Genomic DNA, 21,193 nt, shown 5'->3' with positions numbered 1-21,193 from the left:
CTGTAGATATAGCGCAAGATTACCGCATTCTAAAATTTATTAGATTTCAAGTGAAATGCGACGAACAGACAATTAAGAAGCAATCGTTTAAAGTTTATCAAAGATACTCCAGATTGAATTATTATTTAAATTGTCGGACGTTCGAAGTTCGAGTTTCAAAGTTTCCCGCCACTTCAACGGTGCTCAACCGCAATGCGAAGCTGACATCGTCAGATGTTGACGGGCCAGTGCCGCTGCAGCGGATGCATTAGAGAATGAGAAGTGCATCGACTTCGAAACCTATATGCTGAGGCTCTGGTAAGTCTTCTGTCGTTGAAAATACGGACTCTCGCTTGACAAACACCTGTTTCTGCTCGCGCGTCCGCGATGTCATCGGCTGTTCGCGTCGATCTCGCAACACCGAGGGTCGCACGTTGCGGATAGAAGGAAAGAGAGGGACCTGGTCCCCCCTGCAGCCTGTCAATCTTTCATCACACAGAACCTTCGAATGCGACTCTCTGGCAGGTGTAAACGACGAGATATCACACTTTTGGTGCGCTGCAAGACATAAGATGGATCCAAGGGGCCCTCCTGAGGGGGCCCCTGGCCATTCCTTCGAGATAGCGACATCCTTGAATATCGACAAGGGAGCTGACATTTCGGTCAACTGGCCTACTGATCATGCTTTTGCTTCGTCTTTGTACGAACAACCGAAAAAATCGAACAACAAACTCTTGTTCTTGACTGTAAGTAGCGTGTGACAATGAGTGACGATACAGTGATCAGCTGTCAACGATGTACTGGAACGATCGCTCTTTTGACAGGTGGAGTATGTGGAGGACCAACCGCGAGATTATTCCCGGTTATTTCCCACGTATGAGCAGATCTTTTCTCCGCGTGCAGCTTCTCCTCTGTCCGAATTTGAGCATCGTGTCAGTCCATTCGACCCGAATATGAGTTCTGCTGCCAGATACTCTCCTACGCCTGTCCAACTGCCTTCTTCTCCTTTTCACAATTCTGTCGTTGTACTTCAGGGCCCATCTTCCCCCTTGATATCCCAGCCAGAGTCAAATATAAGGACGAGTATCAATTATGTGACTCAGCTAGCTCATCCGATCGATGCTCAAGCTGTTACTCAGACAGATGCTTCTGCAGATTTTGTTGGTAACGGGAATGAAGAAGGGCTCGTATCTGGTGTCAATAGTGAATTAATTCTAATGCAGGGTAAGGGAATGATTTATTCACAATTTCAGATATACATGATAGAGCTATACAGTGCTCCTGTTTCTTAAATATGACATGTTGTCAAAGTACAATTTCTTACAAACTAAATATATATCTCACAAATATCATAATTACATGTACACACATATATTATATTTACAGAAAATGCACCCGAGTTGGAGTCTTCAACAACTCCCTTGATGTTAACAGGAATAGCAGGCACAGACTTTGCTCTCACCAGAGACTTTCTGGTGATGCAAGATGATCAAATAAATGTTATCAACACGTTTAAGAATCAAAACATAGATATAGAGGACAATCAATCAGAAGGTGTTGCAATGTGTAATACTTTGCCACCTGTCACAGAAGACTACAAAGTAAATAAAGACAGCAATAATGAATCTGTGCCAGAATGTGACAAGGAGATTCAACAGATTACCGAGGAGGCGTCACCTGAAAAGAAGAAGAAAACAGTTGAGAAGAAAGAAGTAAGGAGATCCAAACGACATATAACAGACAAAAAAGACTTTTGTAAGTATATTGCGTGAATAATTTCACATGGTTGATCTTAAGTATGTACTAATAAATACAATTCAGTTACATGTTGTATGTATATATACTCTTGCAGGGTGCGACGACTACGACGATAATTGCACCAAAGATGACACTTGTAACTTGCACGATGTGTGCACCATCGCGGATCAACCGGTACCATCGCGTGCTGTAGCAACACTGCCAGGATCATATCTATCGTTAAACAAACTTTCTACTACACATGCTACAGCAGATGAGGTGACTTACGGAGTGTTTGCGAAACGTGACATCCGAAAACGCACGCAATTTGGACCCATAGAGGGCGTATTGTGCCCTTATGACGGCTCATCCTTCGAAAATGCTTTGCCACTGCTCTACGAAACTGATAATGGCGAATTTATGAAAGTAGACGTATCCAACGAAAGTAAGTAATTATTCCGCGTGAAAGAAGTTTAGCTTATAAGATGTCAAGTTCAAATTTCCATCGCGATGTTTAGACACCTCAAATTGGATGCGTTTCGTGCGACCTGCACAGACGTATGAGGAACAGAACTTAATAATCTGTCAGCGAAAAGACGGAATAGTATTTCTTACCAACAAAAACATTTCGCCAAAGGAAGAGCTAAAGGCAGGTCCTAGTCTTGATTACGCGATTCGCAGAAGTCTATTCACACTCCAACCAGACACAAAAGACGAAAAAGGTATTAATGTTTAAATAAGAATGTTATCACTAGGGAAGATTGGGGCAAGTTTACAAGCAGTCTAAAGTAGGTCAGCATGTACAAAATATATATGATTCTACAACTTAAGAAATGTTTCATCGTTTGAAGCTAATTTGTAATAATAAATGAGGTTTTCTGCTACTGCCTAGCTTCTGACAAAATGCAAAAATATTTTTGATGACTAAATTGTAATGTTTTTTTATCTTTTATTTACGTTAACGTAATTAGATTCTTTAAAATTTATACGGCTGCTTCTCAATTAGACTTTTCTCTCTTTGAACTGTGATATGTTTTCAATTTTAATAAAATTCTAAGAAAAAAATACCTATATTCCAAAACGAACATTTCAATTTCGCTTTCGTTTCTTTGATGGTAAATATATGAACAAAATATTCTGCAAACCAGATTCCAGTCTCCTCTATATTCCCGAAATCATCTATTACGACATGTTCTTTTTCACTTTAACACCTTTTTTTCTTTGTAGAAATTCCTAATCAAGTATCGGCGTGGCCGCGCTTGGATAGTAATTCTTACAATCGTCGCATAAAAGTGTTCCGTGGCAGGAACATCAAAGAGAAAGAGAACTCGCAGCAGAACAAGTGCAAGGAGTGGAAATGTTCCTCTTGCAGTATGATCTTCAGAAAGTCGTCTCTGCTTAACTTGCACGCACTCGTCCATATCTCCAATGAGATCAAAATTGAGAATCAAAAGTCCACGTGTCCGCAGTGCGGATTAGAATTCCAAAAACAAAGCGAACTGGCGCATCACGTATCCCAACATGGGCGATCAACGCCACCTAAGGCGAAACGATTAACTCCCCTAAGTACATACAAGTGTTCAATGTGTTACAAACGTTTTGCTACGAAGATACGATTACAACAGCACTGTTTGGCGCATGGTGCTGAGGACCAAAAACCACTGCCATGCAATATCTGCTTGAAACGATTTATGAATAACTCGGCGTTGTCCGGTCATCTGAAAACGCATAAAGGTGAGTCCACAAGTAACGAGTCGATCGACGAGATTCAATTTGACACTAGGACTACCAACGATTAACATGACTTACTTCTATCAGAACAGTCAAAATTATAAGTTTTTGAAAAACATAAATAACACAAAGGAAGAGTAACCATTTTTCTTAATTCAACGATACAAAATGTACCGGCATAATTCTCTGAAATTTTTCGAAGCAATTAAAAAACCGATCACTTTCGACCGCTTTGGTAGTTCTGGTGTTAACTGCTGTACTAATTGCCGCCGTATTAATTCGACGATTACGATTCACAGAAAACAAACAAGCCTTCGAGTGCCCAATGTGCAGGCAGCTGTTTCGCCAAGGCACAATGCTGAAGGATCATGTTGAAACACATAGGAATCAAGACGGTATATTCAGCTGTCCTCACTGCCAGCGAACGTTTATTAAGTACTCGGTTATTCGCAAACATATTCGGGCACATCACTGCGAGAGGAAGCACAAGTGCCAGTATTGCGCGAAACGTTTCCCAACGGTCGACAAATTGCGAATGCACCTGCTGAAACATTCCGATCACAGGTACAGATTCGTGTAGATCGTGTAGATTCGTAATAACTGCACACACGTGCCAAGAGATTTGATCAGTTTTTATTTTTTCACAGAGAGTTTCATTGTGCGAACTGCGGCAAGCGGTTCAAGAGGAAGGATAAATTGAAGGAACACATGACTAAGATACACAACTCGCAAACGGCTAGCGAGGAACAAATGGCGCAGAGCCAGACGAAGAAATTCGTGCCAAAGGTAAGTAAAGAAAAATAAAAGTACGATAATTTTGCGTTCCGCTTTGTGTGTGTTGTTTATTTTATTATTATTAATATTTAAGTATATTTGAATATTAATATATAAATATTTAAATGAAATATTTGCCCAAATCAATAAATTGAAATAGGAAGAATTTACTTAGAAAATTTAAAAAATTTAATTGGTATTTTCACAATTTCATATATTATACAATCACTTTGTCGCAGGTAAATCCAAACGATTACAATCGCTTCATTTACAAATGCCATCAATGCCTGGTGGGTTTCAAACGAAGGGGCATGCTCGTGAATCACCTGGCGAAACGGCATCCCGACGTCGCTCCGGAGTCTGTGCCAGAATTGAATTTACCTATTATGCGGCAAACCAGAGACTACTACTGCCAATATTGCGATAAGGTTTCGTTTCGCCAAATCAATTCGCGCGTCAACGTCGAAATAAAATTCTTGTATATTCTCACACACGTATGTCCTCAGGTTTATAAGAGTAGCAGCAAACGTAAGGCGCACATTATGAAAAATCACCCAGGCGCGGCTTTACCGCCCAGTAACTGGCAAAAGGAGTCGGAGTTCTTAGGACTACCGAATCCAAGCTTCAGCCAAACGGTGGGCAGCATCACTACCACTCCTCAGGGTTGCCAATGGTGTCACAAACAGTATGCCAGCAAAGTGAGTCTTCCCTCATATCAGCTTGCACTCTTATCTGTAATAATAACATTCCAAAATTCACAACGTTGTAACGTATCAATTGCAATTTAAGGCGAAGCTACTGCAGCACCAGCGCAAGAAGCATGCGCACCTAATGGAGCCGGCTGATCAAGTACCGCGGCCGCGAAACCGACCGCCGCAGAATCAGAATCAACCGCCCGCGCTGGACGTCAACAACTTCGTAATATCCGACTATTTACAAGAGTGCGACATGAACGGGGATTTTCTCAAGCAGAAAATAATCAAAATCACGAGCGACGTTGATCTGATAAACAACGGCACGGACGCTGGAGTCGGTCAGCAGTTTGTGCGTATGCGCGACATACGCTGAAGAGAGGCGCGGCGTCCCCGCCAGCGGGGATGAGCGTCGACAATTTATCGAGATATGAATCTCGCGATCTTTGTACGCAGCTCAGACTAACTGCGAATTTTTTGGCTGCCGTCACCAAATCGGGACGACGCCGCCTGGAGAAGCGACGGCGGCGGAGCGTCTCGCTTGGGAATATTTGGGACACGGCTTTGTGTCGGCGCCAGTGCGAAACACTCGGCGCTGCTTTGTTGGTTGTACGTTGGCCGGTCGGCACAAGCGACGGTTACCGATGATAAAATAGTGACTTGTTGACAGATTTGTTGAGAAGAAAAAAAAACGGGAAGCACGCAGCTTTAAGAAAATTGCTTTGACCGAGCCTCGAAACGGAGAGGCAAAAATAGACAAGACAAAGAAAAAGAGACAGCGCCTAAACAAGTCGGCTGGATGAGATTCAGCGAGGCTCGAGGAAATCTACTTGCGACGGAGAGTACATTGTAATCTCGTATTGTTGAGGTCTTTCCTTGAAGTATTAATCCTTCGAGTGCGGAGCAGCGCGACAAGCTGGAGCGCTCTGCGTAGCTGGAGCTCAGGGAGATTTTCAAACGTTTCGTCTGATAACCGGTGTGATATCAAATAGAACAGAAGTAAATTAATGTTCTAAATTTAAGGTAATAAAATCTGCGAAACTGTTGCTAAAAGCTGACAAAGAGAGTAAAAATGTGCTGACAAGAAAGTTCTTGAAAAAAAAAACGCTGGTGGTTCCTGGCGAACTCTGAGCGCACATATACGTCCGCAGCACTCAAAGGGTTAAGAGTACCGAGCATAAATGAAAAAAAAAAACAAAAAAAAACAAAAAAGGTAGAACGAATCCTGGTACTATCGACACGTCCTTTGCGCGCTAGGGCCTGATAGATACTTTTAAAATCTATTACCAAGCTTAAATCCGATGTCATTCGAGTGTGAAGTAGATGGACCAAATTTAAGCTTCAAATTTGAGAGCGATGTTGAAGCCCGGCTTAAATTTGGCAGCGGCAGCGAATCCCCGCCGCGTCTTAGATCGGCGTGACTTCTTCTTACGTACGACGGTGGATGTGTTGGATAGCGATTCGTATCGCACCGCTCGAGTAATATTAAAAAGATCATTGTTCGCGACGCATTTGGCTTCATTCTCAACAAAGCGATTGTCTGTAGATTACGTGAAAGCTTGCAGTTTCTGCAGGTAATCGTCCATTTCACTTTTACTCTATCTCATTCTTTCTCCCTCTCTCTCTCTCCCTCTCTCTCTCTCTCTCTCTCTCTCTCTCTCTCTCTCTCTCTCTCTCTCTCTCTCTCTCTCTCTCTCTAACTTTCTCTCGTAATTCCAAGATTTCGTCGTAAACGCTTGTGTATACCGTTTCTCATTTTAGAATAATGTACGCGTACACGCGTCTTTAGAACTTCAACGTACTATTTTCACGTAATCGTTCCGCATAATCGCCGGTTCCATCCACATTATAAATCTAGCGTCATGCAATGCCGAGAGGAGAGCCCATTTGAAATCGTCGACTCGAGATGTCCGAGGTTTTTAAATCGACGCACAGTACTGTAGTTACGTAGACCAGAGGACCCTTGTCCTCATCGACTTTACGACGCAGGTGTAAAACGTACGTGTATTTTAAACTGTATACCCGACTGTGCGTCATTCAGACGTACAACAACAGGCACACGTACACCGAGAGAGAGAGCGAGTTTCCGCGATTGTCCAAGATTGTGTATTCTGCAACGTCCGAGCTCGGATAATTGTGTCCTTTTTCCGATAAGAGAAACCCATCCGGTTGGTGTATGTCGTGAACGACCGCGCGGACAATTTTCACACTCGGAGAGATTTATCAACGAAACGAAACGTTGGGATTTATTTTACACGCGGTATATACACGACATACAGACTTTATCGCAGACTACGAAGACGAAAGATTGCATGTTTGTCAATGTCGTTGAGTACATGGAAGGACTGTACTGTAAACATGACTTAAATAAAGTTATTCGATGAGCGATACACGACGAGCGGGTAATAATTTATTCATTATTATGTAGAACATCCGCACACGAGCCGCTAGTGACGTGAAGCAGCGGGAGATAGGAAGAAATCGCTGGAGCGTGTGAGCGTTAATAGTGTTAAATTTCGCTATACTTCGCTATGTTATAATAAAAGCGTACACTGTCGTACGCTTCGATCTCTCCGATTTAGCGAGTATGCTCACGAGATGGACGCACGTACCATGAAAAATATACTCGATACACGCGCTAAGGGGTGTATCTTCATATCGCCTCTACCTCGCCTTGCAACTCCTCTATCTGTTGATAGCGCTTTTACTTTCGAACTTCTCGCTGGCGATCGCCAGCGGGCCCACCGCCCCCGGCTTCAGCACCTGATGGTTCGGCGTGGCTGCGAGCGACCCGCCGCCCCGCTGCATCTGTGCGGCGTCGTACAGCTGCTTCTGCATCAACGCCAGCGAGACTTTGTTCGCGGACAAGAAATCCTTCATGGAGATCAACTCGCCGGACATCCTGCGAGGCGTCTCTGAATTCTCCTCGGCCCTGATCGAGTCCCTACCGACGAATCTGGTCGCCCGCCTCTTCGAGTAATATATAGTCGACACCGAGGACTGCCTCCTCGGCAGGTACGGCGCCGCCACGTCCCGATTACCGTATTGCAGCTTGTGTATCACGTAATTCAGGCCCTGCTTTATCACGATCGACGTGACGTTCAGCAATGAATATATGCAGCAGCAGCCCACCAGCAGAAAGACGAAATTCGCGAATCTGTACCTGCGTAAACGCACGAGATGCAGTTCTTACAGAGATTTATAAAGGTCGCGTGTGGCTCCACTTTCACTGGACTGACTGCTAATAACAGAATTGTCAACAAAGCCGAGATTTCAGTGGAAACCTCGAGATTCTCGTTTTTTTTCACAAATTGGTAACTTTCAGTGCCATCGCAACTTGAAGTTCTCACTTTAACGTGAAATTTACTTGAACGCACGAACGCACGAAAAAAGGAACTCTTCGTTCAGTTTCGTTCAGTTCCGTGAAACGCAGTCCGGTGAAAGAAAAGCTCCGCATTAATGATTAAATGATGCGCATCTTCGATTTCGTCGACTCGTGTGAAGACGTTGGCAACGCACCAATGTACATAAGGATAGCTCGGTTTCTGCGTGCTGACGTAGTCGCCGAAGCCGATGGTGGTGAAGCTAACGAAAGCAAAGTACAGCGCGTCGAAGTAATCCCAGCCTTCAAGCGGTGCGTAAAGTGCTGCGGCGCAACAGGCGATGATGCAGGAAGTTACGGATAAGTACAGCATAACCCAGTAGACGCTCGGTTTCCATTGGTCCAGGTCCACGTTGTCGTCGTCGTCGTCATCGTCGAGGATGTCTGGCAAGGATGGCTTCTGGGCGCTCGACGACTTGGAGACGCGTCGGGAAGCCAACGTGCTCCGGCGGAGTTTCTTCAGACGGCGCACGTGCCAGCAGCGCAGAATCCAAGCAAGGAAGGTGATGATTCTCTCCAGAAATAGATTGAAGAACAGAATGCCACCTGAATCACGTAACAGTACTTGTCAATGACGTTAAACAAATAATCAACCTTTCAAAATCTCTATCTTCAATTCGGAAGCTTCCATGTTAGATCTATTTTTTACGATGAAGAAGGCGCAAACCTATCGCACAAAGATTGCACAAAAGGCAGATCTATTGATCGCAGCAATTTTTCAATGACCGTTGATTGCGCCTTTTTTTAAGATGTTTCGCGTTAGAGATTTTCCTTTTCGCGATGAAGCGGATATTATTACCGGAACAACCGAAGAAACCATAGAGAACCACGGCCGCTTTGCCCGCCGTTGTTTGCGGCGCGGTGCTTCCGTATCCTGAAAATAACGTCGGAGTATCATCATCACGCCTCTTTTCATCTTAGAAGCATATTACACACACGGAGACGTACACGCGCATATAGAGAGATCGATGACCAACGGACAGCCGTGGGGATAAGTGCGAGACTAGGTCGCAAGATATTAGCATTCCGGAATTCACCGGTACATTCTCATGCATGCATCGGCCGACGACCCTTACCCCTTTATTTAACGTCATTACGACCAAGTTTTGCGCTCGGGAATGCGATCGTTTTTTAACGCGCTGTCGCGTCCTTTTCGACAGCTCTTCTCTCGATCGTGTAGAAATACGAATACAACAGGGTCCATAAACATCCATAAATGATCAAGTATTTCAAAATGAAGCATGTATTTAAAATCTGTAGACATACAGATATATAATGTACATTATAGATACATTTTTTTTTCGTTAGATCCATAGACAAAGCTCTTGGCTTCTAATCAGCGGTGTAGTAAATTGAATATTTCATAGCACGTTAAAAACATATTTGTTATTACACAAATCAAGTAGAAAACTGATAAGAATAATAGAACCAAGTATAACATCGTAAATGCCCGATTACTTCTGGCTATTCCTAATAATTACATATAATCAACGACGAGCAATTATACCGATTGAAATATATTTTATTTGATTTAGCGCTAAATCGATAACGAAATAAGTAACAGACGGAGATGATTTCTTCGAGCAATTCTATTACTTTCGTCAGGATACGCGAATATGCTAGTTGAAAATGATGTGCTGTAAAATCATGCCAGCTCATCTCCGTGAAGACCGATCTTCCCGTGACTTCTCGAGGACAAGAAGAATCCGAAAGAACATGAAACATGCGACACGAATCCCACTAACCCCGATATCCTTCGGTCACGATACGAAACATTTCGAATAATGCTTTCTATGCAGAGTACGGCTGCGTTTCTTACCGATCGTAGAGACGATGGTGCCCACAAAGTGAAAGCTACCGGGAAAATCCCAGCGGCGTCTTTTGTTGATAATGCCAATGGCGGAAGCGTTGCCGTATGCGTACAGGAGCTCGTGTAGCCTCTGCAGGGCCAAGGGACTACCTCGTAAGTGATGCCTTCGAAACGCGTGGTAAACCCGCCAGAATTCCGTGGCCTGCGATCCGAGAACGAAAAGGACAGCGTGGTAGAAAAATCGATATCGAATTGTGCGAACTCGTATTAAACATCCAATGTCAAAATTGCAACATTCAAGTTCTAATTTGTTATTACACTTCGCACGAAGTTCGCACCGCGACATCTCTCTCAAGCGACTTCTCCGCAGTGAGAAGTGTATTTTATTCCAAATTTCCGACTTGATTTCAAAATTCAAATTCATATTCTCGGGTTCATATATCCTCTCCAATTTTTTCTCCAAAAATTATACGACAGACAAACAACAAGAACATGTGCAACTTCCGAATTTCTTTAGCGGACGCACTGTCTGTATACCTGCCGTATTTCGAGATCGCTCTCCAACCTTTGGAAGAGCACCGCGCCTGCGAGCATGTACGCTACCAGGACGACGGCGAGGAGGATGAACCTGGCGTTGTCCTCCGCGAGACCTCCGCACAAGCACATCACCGGTGACTCTCATCTCTCCGACGCCGGTGGATCGCTGCACGCGATCCCCACCGCCGCTCTTTGTCCGGAGCGGCGCAAACTCAGCAGCCGAGTAGGAATTTGCGAATAAATACAAGGACGCGAGCGGAGCAATTTGAAGAACACTTCCTCTTTAAAGCACACACACACACACATATAGATACCGCATCTGCGAACGGATGATTGCGTGAAAATACATACATTTTCCGGGTAATACGATTTTTCCGTCAAGGAAAACATCAATTCTTCGTCGCGGATTCATCCCCCCGACGCGCGCCGGGCAAATTTTGAATTCGCAAAAGCGTCCTCTTTTTACATTCACGTGAGAAGGAGCGACAAGTCGATAGAATTAATCGACACGAGATTGAAAAATATCCTAATTGCCTCGCATTGATGACACGACGTTCCGCGCGACGTACAGAAGGCCGTGATATATGTGGGGCAATCCGACGCGCGGTACTATTGAGAGCAAATCCTTTGAAGAGGTAAAAATAGTAATGCAAACACTCGCTTGCGTATTCAACGCGTGAACTCCGCCTAGGGGATGATATCTTTTCGTGAAAAGTAACTTTAAACAAACGCGCCGAGTAATTAACCGGCGAATGCAAAAGAGACGGATGCTAAATTGTGACCTTACACGCTATGGTGAATGCCTTCGATTCTACTGATTGTAAAAAAGTCGCACGGGTGTATTTCGGGGAATGCTTTAAATCCAATGTTTAAAGATTTCGTTTTGGACCGAGGAAGGACAGAAATAGAGAGGAGAACGACGGAGAGAGTAAATCGTAGACCTCGTCTAATAAAAATATTCTGTTAACAGTCAAAATCTGGTCAACAGCTAACGACGCTACAATCTCCGCATAAATAAACACATATTGTCGGTACTTTCGCGCACTGAGAGATTATTGTACACTCGTTTGCACATTCTTATCTCGATGAAGCTGCGAGCACATCGAGGAATCGTGAGTTCAAGTGGCAATCTGTCATGGCAGGAGTCGAAAAGTAACAGCAAATATAAAATGTCACAATTGCAACAAAGAACTCTCAAGAAAAATGTTTTTTATCTTATTCCGTATTTATATTTATATTTATATTATATTTCACATTATTATATATATTTATTTTTTATTTTAATATAAAAGGCTACTGTTTGTACCATGTATGCACTCGGCTTCTATCACAATATCGATATCGGCAGTGGCATGAGCAGTGACTGGCTCGTAAATGTAGGCGTTTCGATACGCTAATTCAATCGGAGACATGTGCTTATCGTTGCGCAAATGAGTGTACACGTATAAAAATCTACATAGCATAGATACACAGTACCGCTTACATCATATGCTATATAATACTATTACACTTCAGACACTTATCGAAGCTCTGTCCACACAACGCGTGCGCGTACTTTGTATTAATAATATTTAAAATCTGACAGATGGCCGCTCATGCAATCGCTAATGCCTCGCTTGCGGACCTTCCTCCAATTTTCGCCAGACAACCTGAAAGCAAGAACGATGTTGGAACGATTAGTCATACGTATCACAGAGAAAAAGAGAAAATCCTATCACTGGATCAACTGGTGGAAAATTCCTTCAAAGGATCACATCGAACGAGTATGACAATGGAACGCTCACTTACATTGCACATTTCTCTGACCAACGCCTTTTCACCGTCGTGGCCTTCTTCTCTTTCCAATTGTTCTCGAACTTCGAGAACCTGAAGAGCTCGTACTACGGCCTCCGGTCGACTTCCCAAATGAGGATTGTCGTTTGGACTACTAGGGCTCTCCCAGACCTCACCTGGTGGTACTTCCCAACCTTGCGCACGGGCCTGGAGAACGCTTTTGTCCTCCTCCAGCTGCTTCACCCGTTGTTCCAGACTCCTTACGTACTGCATGGTTTGGTCTGCGAAAGATTCATAATAAGTAAGTCATTTCTAAGCGCAGGGAGATCGTACCGGTGGAACACATCCGCGCGCGTAACACGCGTATATTATTCGCGCGATTCTGCGGCGGTATATTCTAATGTTACACTTTCACTCGCGAATACTCTCTGCTAAACTCACGATATTAGCGCGCTTTCGTTGAAATTTCATTTCCCGCTCTTTACGCGAATTATCGCATTCGCGCGAAATGATCATTCTCTCCGCGCCAGATTGATATCTCATCCTTTTTACAGGAGCTCCTTTCTTTCCGTCCGCGTTGGGAAACGACATGTTTTCGCGCGTCAACATCGGACGGGAAAAGGTCAGCATTTTTGCTAGATTTTACCGTTAAATGTGGAAGCATGCCTCGGCCTCGGCGGCGCAGTCTCCTCGGCGTTCGTACTCGAACTTGATCCATCGCCGTCGTCCCTTTGCCCGCCGCCGCGTTCCTCGTCGAGATACAGGCACAGCTCTTTGAGCTCGAGATTGTCCTTGATCAGCTCCTGCTGCTTGTTGTCCAGCTGGCGCAGTTTGTTCTGATAAGCCGAGACCTCCTGGCGCATAACGCTCACCGTGTATCGACCAAACCTCTGCCACTCTCTCGCTAGCTTGCGACCCTTTTGTCGATCGTCGTCCAAGAAGCAGCAAAGATCGCGCAGTTCTTGGTTGTCGTCATTCAGTCTTTGGTTGGCCTCTTTCAACGCTCGCAGTTCGTTCAGCTGGAAAACAGATAGCTTTGTCAGAAAGAACGCACTCACTCACTCACTGCGGTCCTTGAAGCAACAGCCGTCAAGAAATCCGCTCCTCGCGGAGTTTTATGTCTTTTTGTACATAGTCGAGAATAAATAACACAAATTCAAGTCTATACATGAAATGTAATATAAGCAATATATGTCTGTTGTATTATATAATAATATATATAATTAAAATAAAATAATAAAGGCCTGTAAGAAAAGAGCTGATCGCAGAATATTAATACGAATGATCTTGTTAAATAATATGAGTTGAGTTCTTGTTTCTACGGGAATATTGAATGCAAATATTTAGTTCTACTTGATGATACGAATTGGCACAAATTCTGTCCTTTGTATTTCTTTTTATTTTCTTTTTTGGTCTTGCTAGCATAAAATTACGATTGATATGGTATAAATTAATACAAAATAGATATTCGAATAGGAAAGACAGTTTCATTAGGAAATAGGCAAAGATTGAGAATTTAAGATTATTCATATTAATATTCTGCGATCGGCTCTTACAGACTCTTGTTACTCCTGATTATACATGAAAATTTGTACGATCACGTGAATTAAAACGTAAATTAAAAAGCTGTGTGAAAATTATTCGACTACATTAATGTCCTGCGTGTTTATGTGTTTATGCATATTCACCGTATACGCAACATTCTACATCTTTCATTCAGCCGGATAGCTCCTGAATTATTAATCGGCACGCGAGAGAGAGATAACGGAGTCATTGATCTCACGCGTGACGTATTCGCTGCGTGGTATACGGTGATTGCCGAAAAAAAGTCCTCGCGCATTCATCACGCGTGTACGAAGGATGCGTGACCAATTTCGGCCAGGTCGTCCGGGCGTTTTGCCGGTCAAAAGAAACCGATTGTCCCCACGATCGTTTGCGGTTTATCTCGCGCGTATGCGTGACTCCTCGAAATTACGACGATCGGCTCAACCTGTATGACCTACAAGAGCCTCCGAAAAACTTCCGCGTAGTGTGCCCAACATCTCGTGAACGCATCTCGCATCTCAAAAATATGACGAGATACAAGATGATATTTTTACAACAAATTACAGTAATGTAATATTAAAAAAAAAAAAAAAAGACAGAGATTTATCTCTGTAATTTTAGTTGGGTGGTTCTTATCAAGTTAACGTTTAAATAAACGTTAAACAAGTTAATTAATAAAATTAAGCAAGTTAAATTGAAGTAAATAATACAATTAAATAAATTTAAGCAACAGCGTTTAAGTTAACATTTAAGGTATCTGAATTTGACAAGTTTCATTCGATTTCAGACTTTCCCTCGTTGGAATTTTAATCAAAAATTCGACCGTGAAGTCACAGAATGTTAAGAGGCCATGAGATAATAAGCAACGATTTCTTTCCGTAATTTACACATCCAGGTTTTACGACGTAGACGACGTCCGATACGATCAGACTCAGTCATGAATTACGACGACAGAGCGGAATCGTAAAATTCAACCGGCCAACTCACCAAGCTCTGTATTTGGCGATTCTGCTCGGCGGCGAGCCTAGCGATATCACTCTCGGTCTTCCGCACGAACTTGAGCATCTCCACGGGGCCGAGTCGCAGGAATTCGTCGTCGCTGATCCTCTGCCTGACCGGCACGCTCTGGCCGCTGCTTACCGCCGGGTACTGGCTGCTGGGCGGCAAGTACGGGCCTTGACCGAGCTTAGACTGCTGGAGGTAGGCTGGCTGCGGCTGCTGCTGCTGCTGCTGCTGGACGCTCTTGGACGCCGCCGACGCGGCGATCAACGCGTTAGCCGGCTGAGAATGATGATGATGGTGACGATGCTCTATTCTCGGCGAATACTTGCTCTGCGCATCTTTCTGTGACTGCTGTTGCTGCTGCTGCGGTGGCTGTTGGCTCGGCTGTTGCGTCAACTGCTGTTGCTGATGTTGCTGCTGCTGTTGCTGGTGTTGCTGCTGTGAAGACGGCAACGTGCGCGGTTGCGTGGCCTGATGATGGCTCAAGGTCGCGCCCGGACCTTGACTGCTGCCGGTCTGGCCCGAGCTCGGCGCTGACGACGCTCCACTGGCGAAGTGAAGATGATTCTTCAGGATGCCACTGGTAGGTTGTGGCGGCGGCTGGTAACGCGGTGGCAGCTGGTCCACTGACTTAATCACGTGCGGAGGAGGATGATGCTGCTGCGGCTGGTGCTGCTGCTGATGATGCGGCTGCTGATGCTGCTGCTGCTGCTGCGGCTGGGACTTACTCTTATTGGACATCGCGGCTAATTTAGCTCCAGGCTGCGCCGTGTCCCATTTCAGAAAGTCCGCCGCGGTCTCCTCGCGCCGGCTCGCCTCGTTCGACCCGCCGAAATCTGGGTCAGTGCGCGGTCTCTCACGAGCAGGCCCGGTCCGCGAGACCGGCCCCGCACGATACATACGTTCCCTCCACCAACCTCACGGACCTCGCCTTATCGCCGTAGGGGGCCCTACTCGTGCGAGGCGCTACTCTCTCGACGGCCGATTTCTGCTTCTTTCTCTCTCTCTCTCTCTCCCTTTGCCTCCTTTTTTTTTCTTCTCTCTCGTATTCGTTTCTTTCACTCTTTCTCTTGCCTCTTCCTCTCTCCCACGTCTTCTTTCGCGCGCTTCTTATTACGGATACCTGCACCTGCCAACGGCGCCTCGCTGTCGCGTGTCGTGACGAAACGGAGCGATGAGCGATGAGTTTCTCGCGAAGAATCTCTCAATTTTCCGTAATCCTTGCCGAAGGAATCTAGCCAGAGTCACGTTTATGACTCAGTTTATCCGTTTATGACTCAGTTATGACCAGTTCCTTCCTCTTCAGTTATCTCTACTGTCTGTCTTGTAGCCGACATCATGATCTAGGAAGAGACACAAAGAAGAAGTAGTTATCTCCCAGATAACTAATTGTGTTTGGTCGGAGATAAGTCAGACTAATGATGACTTTTTCCAAATTATTCACGTCGCAAATTAGTCACGTGTCACAGGTGATCGTTCGCTGAAGGTGAAGAAATCACACCTTGATTGTGTCAGATAACTACGAGTCGTATCTTGAAACATGCACTATACACTTCGGAGAAGGAATTGAGAGAGTCACATTGTCACTTCAGAGTTGAATCGATAGTCGTAAAAGTTGGACAACAGCAACATCCTCCTGAAATATTCACTGTTCTCAGTATGTGTTCAAATGTATTCATTGAATACATTTATACAGTGCTATATGTTGAATATTATTCGCTCACACGTACACACACATACACAACATCGGGATCACTATCATCCTGCCACGATACCGTTCAACTTGCACACGCAAGTAAGCGTCACTTGCGACGGAGACTGTCGCGATCGCACAATCGCAGCCGTCGCATTAAACTCAAGCCCATGTCGCTGACAATCGACATACCAGTCTCTCTCTTTCTCTCTCTCTCTCTCTCTTTCTCTCTCTCTCTTTCGTGCACTAATCCCCGGCCACGAGTATGCCACGAGTAACACCAATTCCCCTCTATAAGCATTCACCGTCGTGTCCCGTCTCTTTCTCCGGTTTCGTGCCAAGGGAAGGAGCACCCTTCGCCTCAGTACAGCGAAAGTTCCGCTGAAGCACGAGTCACAACTAATTTTCTCTCTTCACGCGTTCTACTCCACTTCTCCATGATTTCGTAAAGGAAAGAACACTTCCTACGTTTCGATAGAGCGTAGCAGATCTCAACTGAGCGCGAATTGCTCCAATCGTCTTTCTGTCAGCATTCGCTATATGTCACTCGTCGAGAAAAGAACACTTTTGCCTTCGTACGTCGCCGGTACCAACCCAAACCCACGAATCACGCTGGTTTCTGTTTATCAGTGCACATTATCATGTCGCACGTCTCCCTCCTATTGGCACGGAAGCACATTCTTCGTGTAGCGTAAATTTCTGCGAAACACACGAGTCATAGTAGCTTTTTATCAATATTCACAAATCACACATTCGACTGTTTTTATCTCCCTACAATCACCGGTTACCTTGGTTAATCTCAGAATGTTGTTTCAATCACGAATCGTTCACCTCCGAGTGACTCAGTTCTACGTAACCGTCATCTCACCAGCATAATTGACACCGGACTCGAAGCCGTCCAACTCGCGCTATATCCTCGACCTATGATCGTCGCCGTCGTCTTCGTTGTCGTGGTGTTGCTGAAAGGTTTCCCCCCGCACACGGGCTCCAGTTCTTGCAAAACACGCGCATTCCGCGCGCTGTCAGTCGATCGCACCTACGTGTGCCGGCCACGACGGCGGTGGGCCCAGTTTTCAGGGTTTCGTTCACGATTCGTTCGCGGCGGCGGCGGCGTCGTATCCGCTCCACGTTCTCCTCACGAAGGCCTCTTACCGGTCGCCGTGAGACTGCTGTGGCTGCACACCGCGCTGCTAATGCCCTGGCTCGTTCGGCCGCTGCCGCCACACGCCGGGTCCCCGTTTTTCTCGCCGCGGGGCCGCATTTCACTGGGATGGATGCTCAGTGCCGTACTCATCCGACGAAGCCGCACCAGGTGAAACTTGAACGTCATAAGCACGCATAATCCGGAGAGCGTAGCACTCCGGTTATCTTGACGCACCACAAGAGATCGCGAGATCACATCGTATCTCGGTTACAAGTTAGTGACATTGTTGCATTGCATAGAACTTTGTTGATTCTTGCGTGCGACATCTCGCAAAATCATCCTTGTTATCTTTCTCACTGAAGTACAGAGCTGATTTTGTGAAGCTTTGAAGTTTCAGTTAAAATATCGGGGAGTCTTTTTGTTTTTCTTCTTCTTCCATCTGTAATGTTAATCGTAAATCTCATATTGTTATAATCATTTCTATGATGATTTTCTTTTCTGTATGTTATGTATTTTACGTTTCGAATTACTTTCACTCTGTCCCTCAACAGGAAATGAATGTCTTTCTATCCTTGCTCCCGGTCGGTCCCTTTTTGATGTCGCCCGATATAACGATTTCCCGAGTATCCACGACCAATTCGTTGTTAAAACTGCTCCGTGCGTGGTAGGGCCCACGGTTTAGCGCGAAGTTGTTGATATGTGTCGAATCGTAAACTCGTATGGATCATCGAGCGAATATGTCCATTTTCTCCCACGCGAGTTCCGACGCACATAATTCGCGTTAAAGTCGCGCACTAACAATATGGCGGTTACTCGTGGGACGTGAAGTGATTGCGGACGACGCCGGGGCCTTATGGGCCCCGGCGCGGGAACGTGCCGCGATCTCCCGATTGGCTCGAGCAGAGACGAAGGGAAAGGGTTGAAGCGTGAGCTCCGAAGTCGTGGGAGGTTGCCAGCTCCGAGGTCGGTACGCACAGGCTCTCAGCTCGTCGGGGGCTAATAGCGACGTCGGGGAGATCGATGATGATAAATATACCATGTTGCAATGCGCTAATGCGAATATGTGTAATTATATTCTTCTCCGTTGAAAGTACCAAGGATAGTAGATTATTTTCGCGAGTCATTCTCGTTTATTTTGTCGTTTATCGAGACGTACGTTCTCTGCAAAGAATATAGATTAACTTAGAAAAACCGACATAAATCTATTCTGCGATGTTGATTGATTTTCTAACTTGGAAAATAATCGATAATTAATCTCAATAATTGTTTTGATGATTGATAATCAATAACCACCAATTATGAATTCTGAGGGTCGAAGAATTGATTACATTTTGGAATGAGAAATCCTTGTGTTCTGTGATTTACTCTTACATAATGTGAAAAGATAAGAGATTAATCTTTTCACCATATTTAACAAGTGACCTTACGGCAAATTCTCGCAATTATTCATGGAGTATCTCGTGAGACTTTCCAGAGACGTCTGACTCCTCAACGGAAAAGACTGATTTGACCAACAAGGGAACATTAGACGGCAAGGACGAAGCATGTGATTCCCATCGATTGTGCCAACGGAAAGAAGTGCTTCCTTTACTCATTAATCATTAATGTCAGTAATTACACAGGAATTTCTCAGGAATATGCATACCAATCCAACTAATTTTTATCATGATTTATTTTTAGATTGAACTATTTGAGAGAATTTTTTCTTGGGTAAATTTATATGTTAATTCGATTGAATTATATGAAACGTAATTAAAATCTAAACAATAAAGTTTCATTGTTTATTCGCAGCTTGCTTACAAAGCTGCAGAATTAGAATATGAATAAATTACGATACTTTAAAATACGCTCATCACTTTCGCGGACTGTACCGCACGACAGGTGTTACTTCCTTCTTTACGTTCGTTCGCTCGTCCACCGGCTGAGGCAATCTTCGAAAATATTCTACCTGCCTGCGTTCCGATACAAATACATCGAAGACGCACCTGCGTTCCAGTGGCGTTTGCGTTTTATGTCCGCTACGATGGGGCGCTTGACAAATGAAGGGACCAGATAAAATCCCAAACCGTTCCTTTAAATCCGGTTTCACTGGCCATCGTAGTGTCGGGAAATGCTTTCATCAAGTCAAGTAGTCGAGGTTGCGTCTATTGTATAGTTACAGAAAAAGAATTCTTTTATTATGTAAATACTTGAATACTATATCCAGATACAATGAACTATGTGTGAGACTATTAGTTGATAGTAATATTATTAAATATATTATCCTAAAACAAATACAGCATCCAAACCAATCAATACCAAAGTAGACTTTCTTCAAGCAGAGAAAAAAATATAAAGAATATATAACATTATAAAAGATTCATTGATCAAGAAAGGATACAAATTTTTTAACGGTATGTTATACACAAGTATGCAACAAAATCGACATATGTAAAAATCTTACTGTTTATTGACTACATACTGTTTCAACTAGAGTTTTAATGTGGTTATTAAATTCCTTGAAACGTACCTCATCGCCAAGCTTCGCGACGACTAGCAGAACCCGAGAAGAACATTGACTTTACCGACTATGCAACGCGCGAACATCACTCGGTACTCACGTTTGATCAAAGCATTTACTTCAGACGAGATATTTGAGCAACATACTGCTGAAATAAACGTACATAATTTATCTCAAGTACTGCCACAATTCGCATAAGAGACCTTTTGGTCGAGCTTAAAGCATATAATGTAGCGATTTAAATATACAAGTCTCAAACTACCATAACACGGCAACAGCCACAACTTTATTCGGTCTTTTCAAGGAGCTGCTGCATGTCATACTCACGTTCAACAACTGCTTAATGACATTTCGTCATGACAAACTCATGGAGCTCACTTTCGACATCCTCAGCAACGATAATTCATACGAGACTCACCTTCAGCAGACTGAAATTAGGAAGCACGTAACGGCTTTCTCGGATCTGAACCATCGCGTCGCCATTGTAACTATTGCAAGTTGCGATTTTTGATACAGCGATTAGTAAGTGTCGATATTTTCGATGCGGTGAGTCGATCACTCACGATTCAAGACAATCGATTTTTAGCGCATCCTCTGCACTTCGAGTGGAACAGTCGTATACTTATTTATTTATTTATTTTCTTTATTACCTTTCCTTGAATTTTGCATTTGGATGGCCAATGGAAACGCCAGTTCCGGGCCAACTACAAAGAAGAGAAAGAAGTACATATTTAAGCTCGAAAGAGAGAAAAAGAAAGAGGACCAAGCGCGGTATTTATAACCCAATCTCGCGTTTAAGATTGTTTTAAGTTCATATTTTGGCGCCAATCTATAACCAATAATACCATCCGTACACATCTAAAGATGAATTTGAATGATTTTATAAATATAAGA

At 44.1% G+C, this 21,193-nt stretch overlaps 3 protein-coding genes across 4 annotated transcripts; 1 reads left to right on the top strand and 2 right to left on the bottom strand.

Annotated features, from left to right (window-relative positions):
* Positions 1-9: 9 nt before the first annotated feature.
* LOC105186289 (PR domain zinc finger protein 10) lies at positions 10-5,914 on the top strand. 2 transcript variants are annotated; one of them, XM_025304177.1, is made up of 12 exons: positions 10-297; positions 479-725; positions 804-1,203; positions 1,366-1,734; positions 1,832-2,161; positions 2,235-2,438; positions 2,944-3,450; positions 3,747-4,011; positions 4,095-4,233; positions 4,461-4,649; positions 4,728-4,919; positions 5,011-5,914. In XM_025304177.1, the coding sequence occupies exons 2-12, from the start codon at positions 552-554 to the stop codon at positions 5,287-5,289; spliced, it is 3,048 nt and encodes a 1,015-aa protein (XP_025159962.1). In that variant the 5' UTR covers positions 10-297; positions 479-551; the 3' UTR covers positions 5,290-5,914. The 2 variants fall into 2 exon arrangements, with proteins under 2 accessions (XP_025159962.1, XP_011144676.1); XM_011146374.3 differs by having other exon boundaries at positions 10-725.
* Positions 5,915-7,295: 1,381 nt separating this feature from the next.
* On the bottom strand, positions 7,296-10,813 carry LOC105186288 (potassium channel subfamily K member 13). The gene is made up of 5 exons (XM_011146372.2): positions 10,643-10,813; positions 10,115-10,307; positions 9,095-9,169; positions 8,433-8,841; positions 7,296-8,076 (listed from the first exon to the last, which is right to left on the bottom strand). Exons 1-5 carry the CDS (start codon positions 10,769-10,771, stop codon positions 7,599-7,601), a joined length of 1,284 nt encoding a protein of 427 aa, XP_011144674.1. The 5' UTR covers positions 10,772-10,813; the 3' UTR covers positions 7,296-7,598.
* Positions 10,814-11,608: 795 nt separating this feature from the next.
* On the bottom strand, positions 11,609-20,768 carry Ccdc85 (coiled-coil domain-containing protein 85). Its single transcript, XM_011146371.3, has 7 exons — positions 20,627-20,768; positions 20,309-20,444; positions 19,785-19,943; positions 14,948-18,960; positions 13,062-13,434; positions 12,431-12,696; positions 11,609-12,291 (listed from the first exon to the last, which is right to left on the bottom strand). Exons 4-7 carry the CDS (start codon positions 15,860-15,862, stop codon positions 12,247-12,249), a joined length of 1,599 nt encoding a protein of 532 aa, XP_011144673.2. The 5' UTR covers positions 15,863-18,960; positions 19,785-19,943; positions 20,309-20,444; positions 20,627-20,768; the 3' UTR covers positions 11,609-12,246.
* Positions 20,769-21,193: the final 425 nt, after the last annotated feature.

The sequence above is a fragment of the Harpegnathos saltator genome, unplaced genomic scaffold, assembly GCF_003227715.2.
Source record: "Harpegnathos saltator strain DR-91 unplaced genomic scaffold, Hsal_v8.6 scaffold594, whole genome shotgun sequence".
Taxonomy (NCBI): Eukaryota; Metazoa; Arthropoda; class Insecta; order Hymenoptera; family Formicidae; genus Harpegnathos; species Harpegnathos saltator.
This window is presented reverse-complemented; position numbering and strand designations above follow the sequence as displayed.

Coding starts and splice junctions, on each gene's coding strand:
- LOC105186289 (XM_025304177.1), top strand. CDS start 552: ATGGATCCAAGGGGCCCTCCTGAGGGGGCCCCTGGCCATTCCTTCGAG. Junction 726..803: donor ACAAACTCTTGTTCTTGACT/GTAAGTAGCGTG, acceptor CTCTTTTGACAG/GTGGAGTATGTGGAGGACCA. Junction 2,162..2,234: donor AGTAGACGTATCCAACGAAA/GTAAGTAATTAT, acceptor CGCGATGTTTAG/ACACCTCAAATTGGATGCGT.
- LOC105186288 (XM_011146372.2), bottom strand. CDS start 10,771: ATGTGCTTGTGCGGAGGTCTCGCGGAGGACAACGCCAGGTTCATCCTC. Junction 10,308..10,642: donor GCGATCTCGAAATACGGCAG/GTATACAGACAG, acceptor CTCGGATCGCAG/GCCACGGAATTCTGGCGGGT. Junction 9,170..10,114: donor CACCATCGTCTCTACGATCG/GTAAGAAACGCA, acceptor CGTTATTTTCAG/GATACGGAAGCACCGCGCCG.
- Ccdc85 (XM_011146371.3), bottom strand. CDS start 15,862: ATGTATCGTGCGGGGCCGGTCTCGCGGACCGGGCCTGCTCGTGAGAGA. Junction 12,697..13,061: donor GCATGCTTCCACATTTAACG/GTAAAATCTAGC, acceptor AATCTTTCGCAG/ACCAAACCATGCAGTACGTA. Junction 12,292..12,430: donor TGGTCAGAGAAATGTGCAAT/GTAAGTGAGCGT, acceptor TCTTGCTTTCAG/GTTGTCTGGCGAAAATTGGA.